This window comes from Hyperolius riggenbachi, chromosome 10, assembly GCF_040937935.1.
Source record: "Hyperolius riggenbachi isolate aHypRig1 chromosome 10, aHypRig1.pri, whole genome shotgun sequence".
Classification (NCBI taxonomy): domain Eukaryota; kingdom Metazoa; phylum Chordata; class Amphibia; order Anura; family Hyperoliidae; genus Hyperolius; species Hyperolius riggenbachi.
Genome location: NC_090655.1, coordinates 242447894 through 242470366, shown reverse-complemented (window position 1 = coordinate 242470366; position 22473 = coordinate 242447894). Strand labels below are relative to the sequence as shown.

Below are 22473 nucleotides of genomic sequence, written 5' to 3'. Positions count from 1 at the left end.
CTCCGCCCCGGCATTTGCTGATTAGCGGATTGCTAGACCGGCATACTATTGGCTGAGTTGAATAGCAGCCAATCAGGAGGCAGCGCGGGGCGGGCAGCAGAGTATATAGGACAGGAGGAGAGGCGGATTTGGTGATTCTCGTGTTGGAGAGTTATCTGTATCCCTAAAGTCATCATGTCCGGAAGAGGCAAACAAGGCGGCAAGGCTCGTGCCAAGGCCAAGACTCGCTCCTCCCGGGCCGGGCTGCAGTTCCCAGTCGGCCGTGTTCACCGTCTGCTGAGGAAGGGCAACTATGCGCAGCGGGTGGGGGCCGGAGCTCCGGTCTATCTGGCCGCAGTGCTGGAGTATCTGACCGCTGAGATCCTGGAGCTGGCTGGTAACGCCGCCCGGGACAACAAGAAGACCCGCATCATCCCCCGCCACCTGCAGCTGGCCGTGCGCAACGACGAGGAGCTCAACAAGCTGCTGGGTGGGGTGACCATCGCCCAGGGGGGCGTCCTGCCCAACATCCAGGCCGTGCTGCTGCCCAAGAAGACCGAGAGCCACAAGGCCGCCAAGAGCAAGTAATTCCCTGCAGCAGCCGGACACACATCGTACGAAACCACAAAGGCTCTTTTCAGAGCCACCCACTCTGTCTATAGAGAGCCTAATGCGCATTATTACTGTACAGATTATGCTTATAATTACAACTAACGGGTACACCCCATATTAGTGGAGACCGATGTATAAAACAATGGTTACATTTCAGACTGAAGTCGCACCCAATATCGTATAAGTTATCAGTGAACAGGTAGAATGTAATGCGGCTGTATAGGAACTGCCATCCACATGCATTGCATATAAGTAAGCTGAGCAGCCTGCAGAAAGAACGTATAGAAGGCGTGCACGAGCGCTATTGGCAGCCAACAGACTAGTGATGGGAATTCCGGCTCTTCTCGGAGAATCGGCTCTTCTGAATCGGCTCCCATTAAAGAGACGGCTCTCAATCGGCTCTTCATTAAATAACACTGGACACCACTCAGAATCGGAGGAAAAGCCCCGTCTCCATGACAACTTCAGACTGCTTCTCTCACTCGGGCAATCCCTCCTGCTACTGCTCTGGCCTGCCCTTATACACTCCTACAGGCTGCAAGAGGAGGACTACATCCCCCAGCATGCCTCAGCGCCCTTTATTACACAGCAAATCAGAGCTGTGTGGGGCGGCTGAGGCATCGGCTCTTTCAAAACTGAGAGCCGGCTCTTGTCGCTCACAGTAAAGAGCCGGCTCGTTCGTGAACGACCCATCACTACAACAGACAGCATCAGCTGTATACCCGGTGCAGGGAACGTTCATCTGCAGGTTAAATCTTAACGGGCATGTTTTAATAGTTTGGGGTATTCATTAGAACCACCCAATAGTACAAACCACAACATATTCAACTATACAAGTCGGGCTCACAATGTAGAGAGCAAATATTCTGGCAGCGCTATTGGCTGACGAGCCAATGCTCCTGTAGCTGTGATTGGTGGAGGCACAACCGTTGCGGTTTTCATATTGCCGCCGAATTTCCTCGGAGCAGCCGGGATGGATGTGCAGCTCTGTGTTGCGGCATCATGTGATGCTGTACCGGCAGCTGCCCCGTACTCCTCTCTAGAAGCTGTACGCCCCCTATAGCCGGCTGTGTCACCCGGGATGGGACCGGAGACAGATCGGTGCTGGAATAGCGGTGTGGTTGGATAGCAGGAACACGCTCGCAGCAGAGACTCGGACCTCATGTAATCTTTATTGTTGGAGCGCAAATCGTGACCGATCGAATCTAGGGGTGTATAGTTGGTGGAGATCGATAAAATGGCGGGAAAGACCGTTAGCACACGCGCGGGATATTTGAAAACTTCGGCTAATCAGATCAACCGCCCGGGACACATAACGGCTTCGGCGGATAAGCAAGTCTGTCTCCTTGTCTATACAAGTGCTGCCATGTCATCTCCGCATACTGAGCAGTGTCGGGCTCATATTCTTTTAAAGGTGGCCACACACGATACAATAAAATGAACCGATTTTACTGTAATTCGATAAAAACGATCGGATCTCCCGGAAAAACTCAAAAGCTTTATTTTCCTTTGCCTGAAAAATCCGATCGGATTTCCCGTTTTCTTTGATTGTTATGGATCCGGAATGCCAGATATTTTTCTTCAACCTTAAGATTGTATGGTGTGTGTTTGCCAATTTTGTTAGAGTATCCAATCATTTTTTTATCGTAATTGGGGAAAAATGTGTGTGGTACATTGGTCATATTTTTAAAATGTTACAACCAGTTAGAAAAATTGACTGCAATTCTTAAATTGAACAAATCTTTTAAAAAATTGTATGGTGTGTGGCAACCTTAACTCCGATCATTCCCAAAAACTTTTCTTAGAGCCGCATTCAGAGCTGATATCGCTGGTGCCATACATGAAACGATGATTGTCTCGGGCATCGCATCTACTCTAATCCCACCAGCATGTTTCTATAGCTAATACTTACAGAAATAATCCCAGGGACTACCCTTTGGTATTTGGCGAAATAAACACAATTCTGATTTCCTTTATGTATAGAAGCCAATACAAATGTATCATTTCTATTGCGGAGTTATTTCCTGTATCTTCCTGGCGACGCACCGCTGCCACCATGCGGGGAATAAGAGAACAGCACTCCAGTGCCTTTGTGTCAGTTCCCTCCAAATTTCAGACTTTCCCAAAGACAACACAACTCATTGCTTCATTATCTGACTAGTTATTTTACAATATAATATTAATCGTCAAATGACACGGAGAACATCTTAAAATCTCCTCAATGCTTAGCAAATGCTGGGCCGGCTATTCCAATCTATATAAATACAAACCTCCCGTATCTCTTATGGAGGAGCTGTGAGCTGACATTGCCGGGAGCAGCACAGTCGGGGCAATGCTGAATATTACGGGGCAGCTGTCGGTGCAGCATCACATAATTCCCCAACACAGTCCCGGGGAAATCCAGCGGCAAATATGAAAAGAGTAACCGCTCTCCACCAATCACAGCTACAGAAGCTGCCAGGGGAGGACTGGGACCTTTCAGCCTGGGGGGGGGGGGGGGGGGACACAAACTAGAGGCCCGTTTCCATGGCAGCCCCAGCCCAAATGATAGACACGCACCCCACGTGCTACATGCTGGTAGTCATGTGGCGCGCCCATGTGAAAATACAGTAAGGACACTTCCAGGGCAGTGTGACAGGTAAGGTATAACTGCACAGGCACCAGGGGACACAATACATTTGGAGGGATGACAGCCAGGGGTTTCCGTTGTGTCTGTCGTTCGTGATTATTGCACGACGTTACCGCTGCGCACCAAATCAACCACACCGGCCTGAGATTTCCCAGCATCTCAGTTTCAACCAATTTCCGACCAAAATCAGTCAAATTGTCAATTGGGCATGCTTGTGGCAGCACAGATTTTCATCCAATCCGATAGTAATTATCAAAACAGTTGGTTGATCGCCGAGACAACAGATTTATGGCCATATTAATTCCCCAAGATTCCCCCCCCCCCCACACACACACACACTTATGTCCATAGAGGTACTGTCCCTTCAGAAGAGGGACAGTTGGGAGCTATAATGGTGTGAAAGCAGACAGTTGTTTTTTTTCTATGGACCCTGCAGGCAAGCCTCTGCTCTGCATCTTGCTGTGTACATTTACCATCTTACCCGTCCTCTAATTGCTCCGTAATTGAACCTTTATTTCTCTCAGCCAGCCTAATGTTTCACATTGCCTTATACAAAAACCTGAATGCAGCAGGCACTGTACCAGCCCTAAATCATTAAATGAGAGGCAGCCTGGGGGGAAATATCCCCCTTTCCCCCCTGGCCAGTCCTCCCCTGGAAGCTGCGGTCACTAGCCAATAAGTTAAGTGTCGGATTCCAATTGAAATAAGCAAGGGGGAGATACAACCTAAAAAGCAGCATCCCCGCCACTGTGTAGATTAGATGATGCAATTAATAGGAGCATCCTCTTTGCTTAGAACGCTTGTGTGTGGACTCGCATATAAATCACACGTCTATAGCAGCTCTATACCAACATGCGTGTGAATTGAATTCCGAGGAAGTAACAGCAGCATCCCTCCCACCTGTAACAGGAACACGTGCAACTGCCAGTCAGGAGTATCCCTCTGATCCGCTTATCAAAGCGTTTGACTGGTAGGAGCGTTACTTCCATCTATGGAATGTAACCATTGATGTGTACGTTACATTAGTCTCCGCTAATGGGGGGGGGGGGGGGCGTACGTCACAGGTTATAAGCAAGTGACATCTCCGCATGCAGAGGTAGTACAATAATGCGCATCAGGCTCTTTAGAAGACAGTGTGGGTGGCTCTGAAAAGAGCCTTTGTGTTCTGTGTGTCTCTTTAGCTGCAGGGAATTACTTGCTCTTGGCGGCCTTGTGGCGCTCGGTCTTCTTGGGCAGCAGCACGGCCTGGATGGCCTGATACGCTTTTTCCCTATGCTTCCATGTCATAACAACTGGGTAGTTGCCCCGCCCTCACTACCCCATAGGACCATGTGATTATAAATTTTAGCAGCCTCCGCCCCCCCCCCAGTCTTTTTTCCTCGACCTCACCTCGTAGGACCATCGCAAGGGGGGCATGATTTGCCTGTCAATTTTTTTTTTTATATATATTTTGCCCTGCCTGGTCGCTTAAACAGTAGTGTTGGGCGAACAGTGTTCGCCACTGTTCGGGTTCTGCAGAACATCACCCTGTTCGGGTGATGTTCGAGTTCGGCCGAACACCTGATGGTGTTCGGCCTTTTAAGTTCGGGTTCGCCCCGAACTTCTGTATGCCCCCGAACAGGGCCGAACAGGGCCCCTGTTCGGGCGAACAGGGCCCTGTTCGGCCGAACAGGCCGCAATACGGCCCCCCTATGGGGTCGCAGGCATAAGGGGGGAGCATGCCCCGATCGCGGGGGGGGGGTCGGAAATTCCCCCCACCCCCTCCGCTAGCGCTCCCCCCTCTGCCCGCTTCCCCATAAAAAAAGTTTAAATCAAGTTCAATAGTAGTGTACCTGGGCTGGTGGCATTGGCTGGCAGTGGAGTGAGGAGGAGGAGGAGTCCGAGTAGCAGAGTGACGTTGAGGCCGGGCAGCGGGCGGTTCAGCGCTAGTACCCTTGTGGTACTTCCGCCCTTTCTCTGACCTCACGTCCTCTGCATACGAGGGTACGCATCACGCGTACCCTCGTATGCGTCATCACGCAGAGGACGTGAGGTCAGAGAAAGGGCGGAAGTACCACAAGGGTACTAGCGCTGAACCGCCCGCTGCCCGGCCTCAACGTCACTCTGCTATTCGGACTCCTCCTCCTCCTCACTCCACTGCCAGCCAATGCCACCAGCCCAGGTACTATTGAACTTGATTTAAACTTTTTGTATGGGGAAGCGGGCAGAGGGGGGAGCGCTAGCGGAGGGGGTGGGGGGAATTTCCGACCCCCCCCCGCGACCGGGGCATGCTCCCCCCTTATGCCTGCGACCCCATAGGGCCCCCAAAATGGGCATGTTCGGGGGTCCCATTGACTCCCATTGAGTTCGGCGTTTGGGCCGAACATGCCGAACATCTGGCCCATGTTCGGCCTGTTCGGCCCGAACCCGAACATCCAGGTGTTCGCCCAACACTATTAAACAGTGACCTGTAAGTATTCATGGACCGCATAGGCTATAAATTAGCAAGGTCCCCCTCGAGTTTGCTGGTTTTGGAGGGAGTTGGAGTGACAAAGGTAGCCTAAAGGGCTCGTTTTCTGTTACATGGCCGCCATTACAGATGTCCGTCAACCTTCGGTTGACTGTTATGGTGCAGTGGGAGCTTCTTACCTCACTTTCTCTGTACTAGCTCGCTGACTGCACGCCGGGCGCTTCCGGGGTTGCGGAATGGAGCGCAGACGTCACTTCCGATGACGTACTTCCGCCTCCTGCGCTGTTCGGCCTCAGGGATTGGTGGGGAGGCACCCACTCTAGCTGTCACTCCCCACTACGCGCCTCAATTGGAGGAACAGGACAACGGGGCGGGACGCCCAGGATCTCGGGGGAAATTTAAACTCCAGAGAGCAGTGGTCGGCCTCCATAGCAGCGTCGCCGGGCCACGCTATACAGGACAGCGAGCAGGCAGTATGGAGACAGGAGACGCTTTGGGTCCAGCTCCTGCGGAGATCCCTCAGCAATGTAAGTAGTGAGGGAAACAGTGAGTCTGTTTATTGGTTGTTTCTTCTCGGGGGGTAACTCTCTTTTCCTTTATTTCATGCGCCAGCCACTTCAGCTGCTCCTATTACTCCCACTGCACCCCAAAAAGACCAGCACCGGGTAGAAAGGTATGGGCAATAAGGTAGGTTCTTACCCATTACATGGTGCTAGTAGAAGGAGACTGAAACATTGTCCCACTTCTGTTACAGCCCAAAAAAACACAAAAAGAAGAAGAGGACTAAATCAAGGTCAAGGTCAAGATCGAGATCCGGGAGAAGGAGCCAGTCTCCCACCTACAGACAGACCTACAGACTGAGAAGCAGATCAAGATCACCACGTCGATATAGAAGATGCTGGGCATGCGACAGGGAAGCTCTCCCAGACAAGACTGTGTGTAGGAAATGCTTTAATGAATTGGGAAGAGAAAAGGATCAAGCACCAATTGACGTTTCTCAGATGATAACCCAGGCGGTACAAGATTCCATGAAGGAATATCTAGCATCCCTGCCGAATATTCCGACACAACCCACGGAACAAAATCAGTCCCAGGCGGTCATGGATACGGAAGACCTAGCAATTGGTTTCGATTTCTCACTCGTCCAACCATACATTCAGGCGATCAGAGAGGCCATAGAATGGGAGGAGGATGAGACAGGAGAATCCTCCACTGGTACGAAACAGAAGGAATACTTTGCACATTTGAAGAAAAAAACGACCACGTTTCCGCTGATGACAGAAATATCGGACATTATCAAGGAGGAGTGGGAAAAGCTTGACAAGAGAGCACCAGTAAATAATAGAATTTCAAAGCTCTATCCGCTAAAGACGGAACAGACAAGGAGTCTAGACACTCCTCCAATAGTGGACGCCTCGGTGGTACGTCTGGCGAGACCCATGACTTTACCAAGAGAGAACGCAACAACATTTAGAGATGTACTAGAAAAGAAATTGGACTCGGAATTAAAGAAGATATATACACTTTCGGGTAATGCAGTTAAACCGGCAATAGCTCTGACATCAATATCTAGGGCCCTCAGAGCCTGGACGATGAACATTGAGGAAGCGGTGAAAGCTGACACAGATAAAGAAGCGATTCTAGCAGCACTAGATGACTACAACCTCACAGCCGATTTTATCGGAGAAGTAGCAGTAAATGTGATAAGGTGTAGCTCCAGAGCGATGGCCTCATCAGTCGTAGCTAAGAGGGCTCTCTGGCTAAAGACATGGGCAGCGGATCCAGCATCAAAGCAAGATTGGTGCAGAATACCGTACGATGGAGCCAATCTCTTTGGTAAGGAAATGGACGACGCCATCAAGAGAGTGACTGGGGGAGCGTCTGGTCTACTGCCTCAGGACAGGAAGAATAAGCGCTCTTTCCCACAGCAGACTGCCCATTTTCAACAGTCGAGATACAGAAATGCAATGTCATATATGCCCGGGAGAGAATTCAAGAGAACCTGGCAGAGTTCACAATCGAACCTGCAGCGTCTGACTAAACAAAGATCGACTCAATCCACTCCTTCTCAGCAAAAGCCATTTTGACGGGCAACCCGCTCAGTCTTGCCCGGTAGGGGGAAGACTAACCCACTCCAGACAGGTCTGGGCGGACAATATAAAGAATCGGTGGGTTGTACGCACAATATCCCGAGGACATCGTTGGAGTTTTCGTACAACGCCCAGGGATCATTTTCAGGAGACAAGAATCCCAACACAACCGGGGAAAAGGCTGATCTTACAACAATATATCCAAACACTGAAGCAGAAGGAGGCTATAGTAGCCGTACCGATGAAACAGAGAGGCAGAGGGGTGTATTCCCCATTATTCTTAGTGTTAAAGAAAACAGGGGACTGGCGTCCAGTCCTGGATTTAAGAAGGCTGAACAAGAACATACGCATAAAAAGATTCAAGATGGAGTCTCTAGAATCGATCCGTCAATCCATAAGAGTATCAGACTGGATGCTTTCGGTGGACCTCGAGGACGCCTATTTGCATATCCCAGTACACTCGAGGTCCCAGAAATACCTAAGGTTTGCACTTCCAGTTTACTTGCCTGCTATTTGGAATATGTACCGCTCCGAGGACCTTTTCCAAGACACTCTTGGCGGTGGTGTCCCTGTTACGAGAGAGGGGATTGAGGTTATACCATTACCTCGACGATCTGCTTCTGCTAGCGGCAGACAAAGAGACGATACTGCTCCACAGGGAGATGCTTCTGGAAACACTAGTATACTTCGGATGGAAAATCAACCACCTCAAGAGCCAGTTGGAGCCTACACAGTCCATGATCTTTCTAGGAGCCATGTTCAACACAGTTCAGAATTCTCTCACTCTTCCAGATCAGAAGATAGAGAGCTTAGTGCAGAACATACACAATGCATTAGACAGACCAGAAATGAAGGCAAGACAATGCCTAAGTCTATTAGGCCTGATGAACTCTACGATACCGATGGTAAGATGGGCTCACTGGCACATAAGGCCGTTCCAATGGGACAAGAGATCGTTCAATCAGAGAATCCAGGTGTCATCACTTATGAAAAACAGCTTGAGGTGGTGGACGATAGAGGAAAATCTCAAAAGATATCACCTGATTCAGGAGAATGTGGAGACCATAATTACCACGGATGCCAGTCGGACAGGATGGGGAGCTCACTGCAGGGGCCATTTTGCTCAGGGGCAGGGCAGATGGACCTCGTCAACGATCCACGTTCCAGCAAATATATTGGAGATGCGGGCAGCACTCCACGCCTTATTCAACTTCCAACATCTCATTCAGGGAAAATCTATCTTGATGAAGATGGACAACAAGACGGCAGTGTCCTACATCAGGAGAAAGGGAGGTACACGGAGCATGTCGTTACTCCAGGAGGCTGCATCCATTTTTCAATTTGCAGAGGAACACCTATGGAATATCAGAGCGGTTTATATACCGGGGAAAGAGAATCAGACGGCAGATCACTTAAGCAGGAAAAAGTTGAGCAACAACGAATGGAGCCTGTCTCAGAGCACCTTCCAATGGATCTGCACACAATGCGGAGAACCGGAGATAGATTTGATGGCGACTCCTCAGAACACAAAGTGCAGGAGATTCTTCTCCAGATACCGGTACGAACAGACGGAGGGAGTGGATGCACTGTCCGTCCAGTGGAACTTCTCCCTGGCCTATGTATACCCTCCAGTACCAATGATTCGTCCGTTGCTGCTCAGACTCTTTCGGGAGAAGGTGACAATAATTGCGGTTATTCCATACTGGCCGAGACGCCCCTGGTTCCCCTTATTGTGGGAGCTGAAGTCACAATATCCACTACCGATACCGTACGACAGGAACTTACTAACTCAGGGACTGATACGTCACCAGAACCCGGAGAGACTGAACCTGATGGTATGGACATTGAGGGGAAAAGGCTAAGACAGGCGGGATGTTCAGAGGAGGTCATAGGAACGCTACTGTGTTCCAGGAAGCCTACTACTAACGCCACATATACAAGAATATGGAAAGTTTTTCTCCAGTTTGCTACTGAGAAGAAATTTAACCCATCAAAACCGGAACCACATATGATACTAGACTTTTTACAGAGGGGACTCACGAAGGGTCTAGGATATCATACCATAAAGGGCCACATATCGGCTTTAACAGCCCTGACAGGCATATGAGTTGAGCTGAAATTTTCGTAATTTCGCATTACTATAATTACGCATGCGAAATTTGCGATTACGATGCGAAATTAGCGTAGCGAAATTGCCATTAAAATCGTAATTGAAAATACCGTAAGCGTAATTTTCAACGCGAAATTTCGCGTTTCGTTCATGCCGTAATTTCGCATTAAACGCTACCGTAATTTCGCGTTAAACCGTAATGCTCCGTATAATATAAAAAAGCCGCCGACTTTAAGGGTTAATAGCAAAGCCCCCTTAAATGCTAAGAGCCTCAAATTTGGAGAATATATTAAGGAGATCAGGAGGAATAAGAGGAAAAATTTTTTTTTCAAAAAGACCTTATAGTTTTTGAGAAAATCGATGTTAAAGTTTCAAAGTAAAAATGTATATATTTAAAAACCCGCCGACTTTAACGGTTAATAGCAAAGCCTGCTTAAAGTTTAGGAACACCAAATTCCTAGGGTATATTAAGGGGATCAGTGGGAATAAGAGGAAAAAAATTTTTTTCAAAAACACCTTATAGTTTTTGAGAAAATCGATTTTTAAGTTTCAAGGGCAAAAATGTCTTTTAAATGCGGAAAATGTCAGTTTTTTTTGCACAGGTAACAATAGTGTATTATTTTCATAGATTCCCCCAAGTGGGAAGAGTTTTACTTACTTCGTTCTGAGTGTGGGAAATATAAAAAAAAAAAACGACGTGGGGTTCCCCCTCCCAGACCTCTTTAACCCCTTGTCCCCCATGCAGGCTGGGATAGCCAGAATGCGGAGCACCGGCCGCGTGGGGCTCCGCACCCTGACTATACCAGCCCGCATGGTCCATGGATTGGGGGGTCTCGGAAGGGGAGGGGCAGCCAAGCTTTCCCCTCCCCCTCCGAGCCCTTGTCCAATCCAAGGACAAGGGGCTCTTCTCCACCTCCGATGGGCGGTGGAGGTGGAGGCCGCGATTTCCTGGGTGGGGGGTTCATGGTGGAATCTGGGAGTCCCCTTTAAAAAGGGGTCCCCCAGATGCCCACCCCCCTCCCAGGAGAAATGAGTATAGAGGTACTTGTAGTACCCCTTACCCATTTCCTTTAAGAGTTAAAAGTAAATAAACACACAAACACATAGAAAAAGTATTTTAATTGAACAAAAAACATAACCACGAAAAAAGTCCTTTAATATTCTTAATTAACCATTAATACTTACCTGTCCCTTTAAATAAATGATCCCACGCAATATCCTCGGAAATGTTCTATCAGTTACAATGTAACAAAGTTATTACAATATAACAACTTTGTTACATTGTAACTACGCCGCACCCGACGTCACTCACCGCCGCCGCCGCCGCCCCCGCGTCTGCGCTGCAGGACCCGACAGAGCTCTGAGCTATAGCTCAGAGCTCTCGAAAGCATCTTTGTATTTGGGCTCCAAGGAGCCCCATTGGTCCTTAGCAGACCAATGGGGTTCCTTCTGATTTGAAGGAACCCCATTGGTCTGCTAAGGACCAATGGGGCTCCTTGGAGCCCAAATACAAAGATGCTTCTCAGAGCTCTGAGCTATATAGCTCAGAGCTCTGTCGGGTCCGTGCAGGACGCTAAGTCCCCGCCGGCTCCGCTGCCCTCCCCGCCTCTCCCACATGTCACCCACATGTCACCCACATGTGGGTGACATGTGGGTGACAGATGTGGGCGGGGTGGACAGCGGGAGCTGCGGGGACTTAGCGTCCTGCACGGACGCGTATGCGGCGGCTGAGCGGCGAGTGGCGTCGGGTGCGGCGTAGTTACAATGTAACAAAGTTGTTACATAATAACTTTGTTACATTGTAACTGATAGAACATTTCCGAGGATATTGCGTGGGATCATTTATTTAAAGGGACAGGTAAGTATTAATGGTTAATTAAGAATATTAAAGGACTTTTTTCGTGGTTATGTTTTTTGTTCAATTAAAATACTTTTTCTATGTGTTTGTGTGTTTATTTACTTTTAACTCTTAAAGGAAATGGGTAAGGGGTACTACAAGTACCTCTATACTCATTTCTCCTGGGAGGGGGGTGGGCATCTGGGGGACCCCTTTTTAAAGGGGACTCCCAGATTCCACCATGAACCCCCCACCCAGGAAATCGCGGCCTCCACCTCCACCGCCCATCGGAGGTGGAGAAGAGCCCCTTGTCCTTGGATTGGACAAGGGCTCGGAGGGGGAGGGGAAAGCTTGGCTGCCCCTCCCCTTCCGAGACCCCCCAATCCATGGACCATGCGGGCTGGTATAGTCAGGGTGCGGAGCCCCACGCGGCCGGTGCTCCGCATTCTGGCTATCCCAGCCTGCATGGGGGACAAGGGGTTAAAGAGGTCTGGGAGGGGGGACCCCACGTCGTTTTTTTTTTATATTTCCCACACTCAGAACGAAGTAAGTGAAACTCTTCCCACTTGGGGGAATCTATGAAAATAATACACTATTATTACCTGTGCAAAAAAAACTGACATTTTCCGCATTTAAAAGACATTTTCGCCCTTGAAACTTAAAAATCGATTTTCTCAAAAACTATAAGGTCTTTTTGAAAAAAAAATTTTTCCTCTTATTCCCACTGATCCCCTTAATATACCCTGTGAATTTGGTGTTCCTAAACTTTAAGCAGGCTTTGCTATTAACCGTTAAAATCGGCGGATTTTTAAATGTTTACATTTTTCCTTTGAAACTTTAACATCGATTTTCTCAAAAACTATAAGGTCTTTTTGAAAAAAAAATTTTTCCTCTTATTCCTCCTGATCTCCTTAATATATTCTCCAAATTTGAGGCTCTTAGCATTTAAGGGGGCTTTGCTATTAACCCTTAAAGTCGGCGGCTTTTTTATATTATACGGAGCGTTACGGTTTAACGCGAAATTACGGTAGCGTTTAATGCGAAATTACGGCATGATACGACTGTAATGCGAAAATTACGCGAAAATTACGCTTACGCGAAATTTCGCGAAATCCTTCTTCATTACGATTATGTACTTACGGCCATAATCGTAATTACACTAATTACGCGAAATTTCGCAAAATTGTAATTAGGTCATTACGCTCATCAGCACGATCCTTTAATTAAACAGTTCACAAAGGGAGTTTTAAGATTAAAGCCTCCGAAAAAAAATGTTTTTCCTAAGTGGGATTTACCACTAGTATTGGAGTCCCTAACAAAGAGGCCATTCTACCTAGCACAAGACTGTACTTTGTGGCATGTAACCCTGAGGACTGTATTTTTAGTAGCCATCTCATCTGCCAGGAGAGTGTCGGAACTGCAGGCCTTAGGTTCAATGGAACCATACCTCTCTTTCTTTGCCGACAAGGTGGTACTAAGACCAATCCAGGAATTTATTCCAAAGGTCACATCAACGTTTCACCTGAATCAGGACTGGACACTTCCCTCTTTCACCATAGAGGATTCACAGGAATCACATCCATTAGATGTGGTACAGGCCCTGAGAAACTACATTGAAGTTACTGCACAGTTTAGAAAGACTGAGAGACTATAGGTGCGTACACACATGCGACTATAGTCGTTTGTAACGATCGTTCCCCGATCTTTACCAACGACGATCGTTACAAAAAACGAACCACCGACTATTAAGGCAAACGACGAACGAGCCAAATCGCTACAAAAGAAAGTTCTGTCTCGGCGGATTTTAACCAACGACGATCGTTTGCAAAAGTAGTACATCGTTGGAAACGATCGTTCGTACTAGGCTTGACATGCGCATTTCACTATTTCTCCATGAAACTTCTCATTTTTATGCGCAGGCGCAATAGTTGCTTTCTGTGATGTAACGTTCGTTCTAACGATCAGATCGTTACACACATTTTAAAACTACCTTTACTTAGGTCGTTCTTTCATCAATTAAAAGTTCGTTCGTCGTTCTTAACGAACGATCGTTGTCGCATGTGTGTACGTAGCATAAGGGTCATACCCTCAGGATACAGGAGAGGAGAGGCAGCTACAGCTAGAACCATCGCATCCTGGCTGGTTAAAACGATCCAAACTGCCTACAGGACTCTCAACATGGAGCCACCAACACAGATAAGAGCCCATTCAACACGTAGCATGGCTACGTCTTGGGCAGCATATAACAGAGTACCGGCAGACAAGATCTGCCAGGCCGCAAATTGGTCAAGCATACACACCTTTATGCGCCACTACAGGGTGGACTTGTCATCACAAAGTTCCATTGTGTTTGGGAAATCTGTATTATTTGCAAACTCATAATTAAAGTGTGTGATTAAGCATCAATATACCCTCCCTTCATTATTTTTTCCTAGTTAAGTCCCAGTTGTTATGACATGGAAGCATAGGGAAAACGGAAAATTGTTACTTACCTATCGGTAATTTTCCTTTCCCGATGCTTACATGGCATAACACGACCCTCCCTTCTAGGTTAGCTTCGGTGAGTTTGAGGCTGACGTAGACTGGGGGGGGGTGGAGGCTGCTAAAATTTATAATCACATGGTCCTATGGGGTAGTGAGGGCGGGGCAACTACCCAGTTGTTATGACATGTAAGCATCGGGAAAGGAAAATTACCGATAGGTAAGTAACAATTTTCCGTTGTGTTTCCTCTGCATGTGGAGATGTGTCGCTTGTTTCTAATAACAAGCAACCCCCATATTCACGGAGTCTTAATTTATTTAAAAAAAAAAAAGTTACTTTCTATTGACTGAAGTCACGCTCCATATCAGACTCAACGAATCGGAGGGATTCCTGAGTGGCAGTTACACGTGTTCTGTTTACAGATCCAAATAAGACGACTGTACAGCAATTCGCTCCCCCCATAGTTCATAGTTTTGGTGGGTAATCCGGCCACTTCCCTCATCCCGATTTGAACAAAAGGTCCCTCTCAGGCGCAGGCCACCCGCCGTTTCCATGTACAGACAAATGTGTGTACAGGGAATATCGGTACATTGTAAATCTACAGATGTATCGCATAATAACCTCACATGTAACCGCATTGTATAAAACTGTATAATCTTTCCTTGCCCTGCAGTTTGCACTCATGTATAATATATATCAAAGTGCTGCCATCCTGTGGTAAACTGAAGAACCTGCAGTATTTACTGTCAGTGCAGCACCGTACATGGAGCCAATGCGGTCTATTGCCCGCTGACAGCGCTTATGATTTGTGCACATGCTTTTTCTGCAGGCGTGTGGATTGGGGGCGGGGGGGGAAGCGAATTGCTGTACAGCCGTCTTGTATGGATCTGTAAACAAAACACGTGTAAGGCCCGGTTCACACTTGCGGTGGCCCTCCGGAATCGCCGTGCCGGAGCCGCACCGCCTGCAGAACGGACGGAACGGACGCACGGCATAGCAATTAAAGCCTATGCGTCCGTTCACATGGGTCCGTTCTGCAGAACCGGAGCCGGACCGGATCCGGGCCGGATCCGGACTCCGGCCTCCGTTCCAACATGCGCTATTTTTTCATCCGGCCCCTCCGGCAGCCGTATCCGGGGCGGAGCCGGACTGCACCATCCGGCCAATACAAACAAATGGGAACCGGAGGCCGCACAACACACTGGCTGAGAAATCCGGATGTTCTACCCCACTTCCTATGCGGATTTTTGCGCCGATATTGGCTGGGGACACATGGGCAAGCATTTTGGAGTGGAGCAGCACGAGCTGGAGGTGTTGGCAGGATGTTGGCAGCATGTCGGAGGTGGAGGTGAGTGCTAAACAGCAGAGGGCCTGATTCCACAGGTCCCCCTTCTGCTGACCTCCCAGACCCCAACATTTTTTTTTTTTTTTACGTTAACTTTGCCAAACGGATCCGGATCGCATCCTGATTACCACCTGATGCAACCTGACCGGATCCGGATCGGATCCGGATCAGAACCGTACGGTTCCGATCCGGATCCGGTCCGGATCCGGTCAGGTCATCCGGTCCGTTTGGCAAACAACCGCTAATGTGAACCGGGCCTAACTGCCACTCAGGAAGGATCTCTCCGATCAAGTCTGATATGGAGTGCGACTTCAGTAAATGGAAAGTATTTTTTTATATATATATATATATATATATATATATATATATATATATATATATATATATTTTTATTTTTTTTATTTATTTATATTAAGACTCCGTGAATATGGGGGTTTCTTGTTATTAGAAACAAGCGACACGTCTCCACATGCAGAGGAAACACAAAGCGTATCAGGCTCTCTATAGACAGTGTGGGTGGCTCTGAAAAGAGCCTTTGTGGTTCTGTACTGTGTGAGTCCGGCGGCTGCTGCAGGAATTACTTGCTCTTGGCAGCCTTGTGGCTCTCGGTCTTCTTGGGCAGCAGCACGGCCTGGATGTTGGGCAGGACGCCCCCCTGGGCGATGGTCACCCCACCCAGCAGCTTGTTGAGCTCCTCGTCGTTGCGCACGGCCAGCTGCAGGTGGCGGGGGATGATGCGGGTCTTCTTGTTGTCCCGGGCGGCGTTGCCAGCCAGCTCCAGGATCTCAGCAGTCAGATACTCCAGCACTGCGGCCAGATAGACCGGAGCTCCAGCCCCCACCCGCTCCGCATAGTTGCCCTTCCTCAGCAGACGGTGAACACGGCCGACTGGGAACTGCAGCCCGGCCCGGGAGGAGCGAGTCTTGGCCTTGGCACGAGCCTTGCCGCCTTGTTTACCCCTTCCAGACATGATGACTTCAGGGATACAGAAAACTCTCCAACACGAGAATAACCAATCCCGCCTCTCCTCCTGTCCTATATACTCTGCTGCCCGCCCCGCGCTGCCTCCTGATTGGCTGCTATTCAACTCAGCCAATAGTATACCGGTCTAGCAATCCGCTAATCAGCAAATGCCGGGGCGGAGCTCTCATCGTTAGCAACCAATTGTACGCACAGTTCTTTGTTGCACTATTCAACCGCGAAAGTTTCTCCTCCAGCCAATCAGATATAAGGGGCGGTAATCAGGCGGCGCTAGTGACGCTCTCCAATAGTGTGAGCCGGCTCTCCTGCAGCCTGATTAGCATAGGCGGCCTATATAAGGAGGGGAGGCGGCGCTGTTCCTCATTGTGTCTCCGCACTCGGCAGAGTTACTGAGAATCAGCATGGCTCCTGAACCAGCCAAGTCCGCCCCGGCGCCCAAGAAGGGCTCTAAGAAAGCGGTGAGCAAGACTCAGAAGAAGGACGGCAAGAAGCGCAGGAAGACCAGGAAGGAGAGCTACGCCATCTACGTGTACAAGGTACTGAAGCAGGTGCACCCCAACACCGGCATCTCCTCCAAGGCCATGAGCATCATGAACTCCTTCGTCAATGACATCTTCGAGCGCATCCAGTAGAGATGGGAAGTTCGGATCTTTTCAATGATCCGGATGATTCGAATCGGATCATTGAAAAGATCCGGATCTTTGATCCGAATCTCGGATCATTTTACTACCGAAGCATTCGGGGTGAGATGAATAGCAGGACAGGTCTTTCCCTGCTGTGGACAGGAGAAGGGGAGGGGGTTGGACACACAGAGAGAAGGGGAGAAGATGGACAGAGGGCAGGGAGTGGACAGAGAAGGGAGGAGGGACGAGCAGAGAGCAGAAATGTTTGTGCACACAATACCCACATGCTGCAATCATATGCTTTACATGTATTTATTTCACCTATATGCTCATCTGTGTACTTTCCATGCAAACGTCACACAGTGAAGGAAAGCATTCCCGGAAGATAAGTGCAGCTGTTTAGTGCCGAGTGGAGGAGGATCATTTTGCCCTGCAATCACAGTGCCTGCAAAGTTACTGAGCTGTGCTGAGCTGAGCCAAAAGCTTCAAATGTGTTCACTGTGCAGCACTACGGAACAGTCAGCCTATAATGGGCAGCACGTTATAGCCAGTATGTGTGCTCTACACATATCTGGCAGTGGCACCCATGTCCCCTCTCTCTCTCATCTACCTGTCTCCCTGCAAGGCTGCCTCCCATCCAACAGAGCGATCCATCTCAGCTCTGCTTCCAGGACCCCGCTGCCCGCTGAGAGGGGGCGTGTCGCTCCTGGCCCCGCCCCTTTTGCGATCCGAATCGTTCATTTTGATGATTCGGATGATTGACTCATTAAATAGATTCGGATCAAAGATCCGAATCGTTCATGATCCGGACAACACTACATCGCAGGGGAAGCTTCCCGCCTGGCTCATTACAACAAGCGCTCCACCATCACCTCCCGGGAGATCCAGACCGCCGTCCGCTTGCTGCTGCCGGGAGAGCTGGCCAAGCACGCCGTGTCCGAGGGCACCAAGGCCGTCACAAAGTACACCAGCGCCAAGTAATCGCCTTTCACCCGACTACACAGAAAACCCAAAGGCTCTTTTCAGAGCCACCCACTCATTCACTGCAGGGCTATGTATTGCTGTTATTGTGTTTTTTGCGCGCTTTAACCTTAGTGTTCCCGGTACTATTACTACTGAAGTCATAAGCTGAGCACGGAAGGGGATTCCCACGCTGGTGTTATTGATCTGTAGCCGATTGGTTCTGATTTAAATAAATATATTTCCTAATCTTTATTTCTGAATTGGCGCTGGGGAGCTTCAGGGGTGACTAATGTATTGAATAGTTTCCCCTGCTGCCACTGACTATGTTCCATTAGAACCCCAGAGACCTCTGTGTGTACTTGGAGATGCCGCAGTGTTTCTGAGAACACAATTACTGATGCGCTGCGGCCAGACGAGCCAGCGGCAGAAGTTGTGTATTTATCTATAGAGTCCATCCTGGCGTCAGTGTAGCTGGTGATGGGGTTTTCGAAGCGGTTCATCCGGACAAGGCAGGGTGACGTCTCTAAATAATACGTATTGTATAATTCTATGGAATAAAACTAATAGGGTGCATGGATGGTGATGGTTTGAAAGGTAAATAAATGTATCAATAAAAGCGCATAAAGTATCGCTTTCAAGAGTATATTATTTACAAGAACATAATCCTGAAAGGAATCTCGGTGAATCTGATAGTTGATCGCCAAACCACCTAAACATCCGATCTGCTGGGACATGTGGGCACTCCAGCAAAACTAATCCCGATTCCCAGACATCTAGAACGCTCCGCTCGGTCAGATCAGTCCGTTTGCGGAGCGAGGGGACTCGTATTATTGTCCCGGCTGGGGAGATCTCGGCTCTCCTAATCTGTCTCCATAACAAAGCGTAACTATCAGCCTGTCCGCTCCGCCGTCACGAATCGATCCAGAATACAGATCTGCATAGAAACGTGACTCATCTACCTTTATTCCTTTCCACTAGTGTTGTCCGGATCATGAACGATTCGGATCTTTGATCCGAATCTATTTTATGAGTCGATCATCCGAATCATCAAAATGAACGATTCGGATCGCAAAAGGGGCGGGGCCAGGAGCGACACGCCCCCTCTCAGCGGGCAGCGGGGTCCTGGAAGCAGGGATCGCTCTGTTGGATGGGAGGCAGCCTTGCAGGGAGACAGGTAGATGAGAGAGAGGGGACATGGGTGCCACTGCCAGATATGTGTAGAGCACACATACTGGCTGCAATGTGCTGCCCATTATAGGCTGTCTGTTCCGTAGTGCTGCACAGTGATCACATGGGAAGCTTTTGGCTCAGCACAGCTCAGTAACTTTGCAGGCACTGTGATTGAAAGGCAATTATATGATCCTCCTGCACTCGGCACTAAACAGCTGCACTTATCTTCTGGGAATGCTTTCTTTCACTGTGCGACCTTTTCTTTCAAAGTGTACAGATGAACATATAGGTGAAATACATGTAAAGCATATGATTGCAGCATGTGGGTATTACTACGTCACGTGCAAACATTTCTGCTCTCTGCTCGTCCCTCCTCCCTTCTCTGTCCACTCCCTGCCCTCTGTCCATCTTCTCACCTTCTCTGTGTGTCCACTCCCTCCCCTTCTCCTGTCCACAGACCTGTCCTGCTGTTCATTTCACCCCCGAATGCTTACGGTAGTAAAATGATCCGAGATTCGGATCAAAGATCCGGATCTCTTCAATGATCCGATTCGAATCATCCGGATCATTGAAAAGATCCGAACTTCCCATCTCTACTTTCCACTTATATTTGACGTTTTAGCTATAAATAGTATAATTTTGAGCTGATAGAAACTTCAATAAATAAGAACAAAATCAGGCAACGTTGTACAATGGCGGGATAAGCAATATTGTGGCGGGACATTTGAAAAATAACAAATATTCTCCAGTAGCCAATCAGATAAAAGCTCCCCGACACCCCGGCCAATCAGAAGCCACGACGCTTATGACTGGATATTAGCATGGCAGAGGGCGTGCTTTGAGTCGGAGAATGGGGATAATAGTTTCACGGTCAGCTATTGGCTGCTCTGGGCGGGGCAATTAGGAGGCCGCCCGGTGATTGGATATCGTGAGGCAGCCAATGACAGAGAGGCGCAGGGTGTATAAAGTGGCTCTTCCCGGCCACTCTCCTCAGTCTATTCTCGCCTGTGAGAAGAATCAGCCGATTGAGCGATGGCTAGAACCAAGCAGACCGCCCGCAAGTCCACCGGAGGGAAAGCTCCCCGCAAGCAGCTGGCGACCAAAGCCGCCCGGAAGAGCGCCCCGGCCACCGGAGGAGTGAAGAAGCCTCACCGCTACCGGCCCGGTACAGTGGCTCTCCGAGAGATCCGCCGCTACCAGAAATCCACCGAGCTGCTGATCCGCAAGCTGCCCTTCCAGCGCCTGGTGCGGGAGATCGCCCAGGACTTCAAGACCGACCTGCGCTTCCAGAGCTCGGCCGTCATGGCTCTGCAGGAGGCCAGCGAGGCTTATCTGGTGGGGCTCTTCGAGGACACCAACCTGTGCGCCATCCACGCCAAGAGGGTCACCATCATGCCCAAAGACATCCAGCTGGCCCGCAGGATCCGCGGCGAGAGGGCATAAGCACGTCATACATTGTCACCCACACCACAAAGGCTCTTTTCAGAGCCACCCCACATTCTCCATACGGAGCTGTAATGTATCCAGCAGCATTACTTCAGATTGCTGCATATGCTTTCATCAGTCTAATCACATGTCATCTAGTAAAACTACTTATATCCACACTTGCATAGCGGTTTGTTGGGCTTTAACCAAAGTTCGAGCAGCAGTTTAATCCAGTATGTAAAAGTGACAGAGACAAGGTTCCCCCGTGATCACACTCGCCCGTACCAGCGGCTAGAATAGCTGTAATTTTATCTGGTGGCGCCTTGGCTCCGCAAGGAGAGAAGCGCGGTATAAAATGTGCTCAGGTTTTCTTTTTTCAATCCCACACAGCAGCTTGTAGTGAAGTGCACACGTATTATCACAGCTACATAACTTCCATGGCACAATTATCTGTGTTAACGTATGAATCCTCAACTTCCACAATTGTCCTGGGAAATGTAAGGCGCAACTTCGACATAACTGACTGAAACACTCTTATCTGTACATAGAAACATCTGTAGCCAGCAATCCGAATAAATACGTTCTTACTGGCTTTATAGAGAAGCGCCTGGCGCTGATTGGTTGAGCGCTGAGCAGCTGGTATTTCACATTTCCCGCCGATGTTCTGTGGACATATCCCGCCAGTTTAACAATCCGTGACCTAAATGTCTGTGTTCCATGAGAGATCAATGAGTTCCGGGCTTTTTTTTTTTTTTTAAGTAAATTCCAGATCAGGGCCGTACATGATACACGCAATCACAAGAAAATAAACGGATATACTGGAATTTATCCGAATGTCAACAGTATGGGTAAATAAAACAATATTGCAATGTATTCGGAAGTATTATATGAAAGAAAGACAAGCTTTTTCCAAGCAGTACATAGTCACTGATGTACTTTCAAATAGGGCTGGGCTGGGCGGGGGCGAACAAACTCAACACAATCACTGGAAAATTGCTCCGCCCCCTTCTGTGCAGTCTCCCCTCAGGTCCGCCCAGGCTGTATAAGAGGAGGGGAAGCGGCAGCACAGATCAATTCATCTCTATAGCGGAGAAGAAGCAATATTACTATCATGTCTGGCCGAGGAAAGGGCGGGAAGGGACTCGGGAAAGGAGGCGCCAAGCGGCACAGGAAGGTGCTCCGGGATAACATCCAGGGCATCACCAAGCCCGCCATCCGCCGCCTGGCCCGCAGAGGGGGTGTCAAGCGCATCTCCGGCCTCATCTATGAGGAGACCCGCGGAGTGCTGAAGGTTTTCCTGGAGAACGTCATCCGGGACGCCGTCACCTACACTGAGCACGCCAAGAGGAAGACGGTCACCGCCATGGATGTGGTGTACGCCCTCAAGCGCCAGGGCCGCACCCTCTACGGCTTCGGGGGCTAAGCTAATCCCAATTCTCCTTATTGTACAAAAGGCCCTTTTCAGGGCCACCCACTATATCTATAGAAGTGCTGTTATATCTCCGTGTATTATTACATTGCTATACAAGCTGCGCACTATAACGTGGTATTGTTGCATCCATCGGAAGATGTGGAGAGATCTCTAGGGAAGTATTACACTGAGCAACCATCTAACCGCTGCTTATTCATCACCAGCGGCTTCCATTATTCCTTTGCGATGGGAAGTGGTGACGTCACCGGCTATAATTGCAGTAGCGTTCCAGCGGATAACGGCTGCCCCAAAGGTTGGAGACAATTCTCATGTACGCTCCCTGTAGCCGGCTCTGCCATCCGCGATG

At 49.0% G+C, this 22473-nt stretch overlaps 5 protein-coding genes across 5 annotated transcripts; 4 read left to right on the top strand and 1 right to left on the bottom strand.

Annotated features, from left to right (window-relative positions):
- The first annotated feature begins 174 nt into the window (after positions 1-174).
- On the top strand, positions 175-567 carry LOC137536496 (histone H2A type 2-B-like). The gene has a single exon (XM_068258709.1). It carries the CDS (start codon positions 175-177, stop codon positions 565-567), a length of 393 nt encoding a protein of 130 aa, XP_068114810.1.
- A 15543-nt stretch (positions 568-16110) lies between these two features.
- On the bottom strand, positions 16111-16503 carry LOC137537010 (histone H2A type 2-B). Its single transcript, XM_068259169.1, has one exon. The coding sequence runs from the start codon at positions 16501-16503 to the stop codon at positions 16111-16113; it is 393 nt and encodes a 130-aa protein (XP_068115270.1).
- A 412-nt stretch (positions 16504-16915) lies between these two features.
- On the top strand, positions 16916-18118 carry LOC137537009 (histone H2B 1.1-like). Its single transcript, XM_068259168.1, has 2 exons — positions 16916-17137; positions 17957-18118. The coding sequence occupies exons 1-2, from the start codon at positions 16916-16918 to the stop codon at positions 18116-18118; spliced, it is 384 nt and encodes a 127-aa protein (XP_068115269.1).
- Positions 18119-20302: 2184 nt separating this feature from the next.
- On the top strand, positions 20303-20713 carry LOC137537008 (histone H3). Its single transcript, XM_068259167.1, has one exon. The coding sequence runs from the start codon at positions 20303-20305 to the stop codon at positions 20711-20713; it is 411 nt and encodes a 136-aa protein (XP_068115268.1).
- A 1093-nt stretch (positions 20714-21806) lies between these two features.
- LOC137537007 (histone H4) lies at positions 21807-22118 on the top strand. The gene has a single exon (XM_068259166.1). It carries the CDS (start codon positions 21807-21809, stop codon positions 22116-22118), a length of 312 nt encoding a protein of 103 aa, XP_068115267.1.
- Positions 22119-22473: the final 355 nt, after the last annotated feature.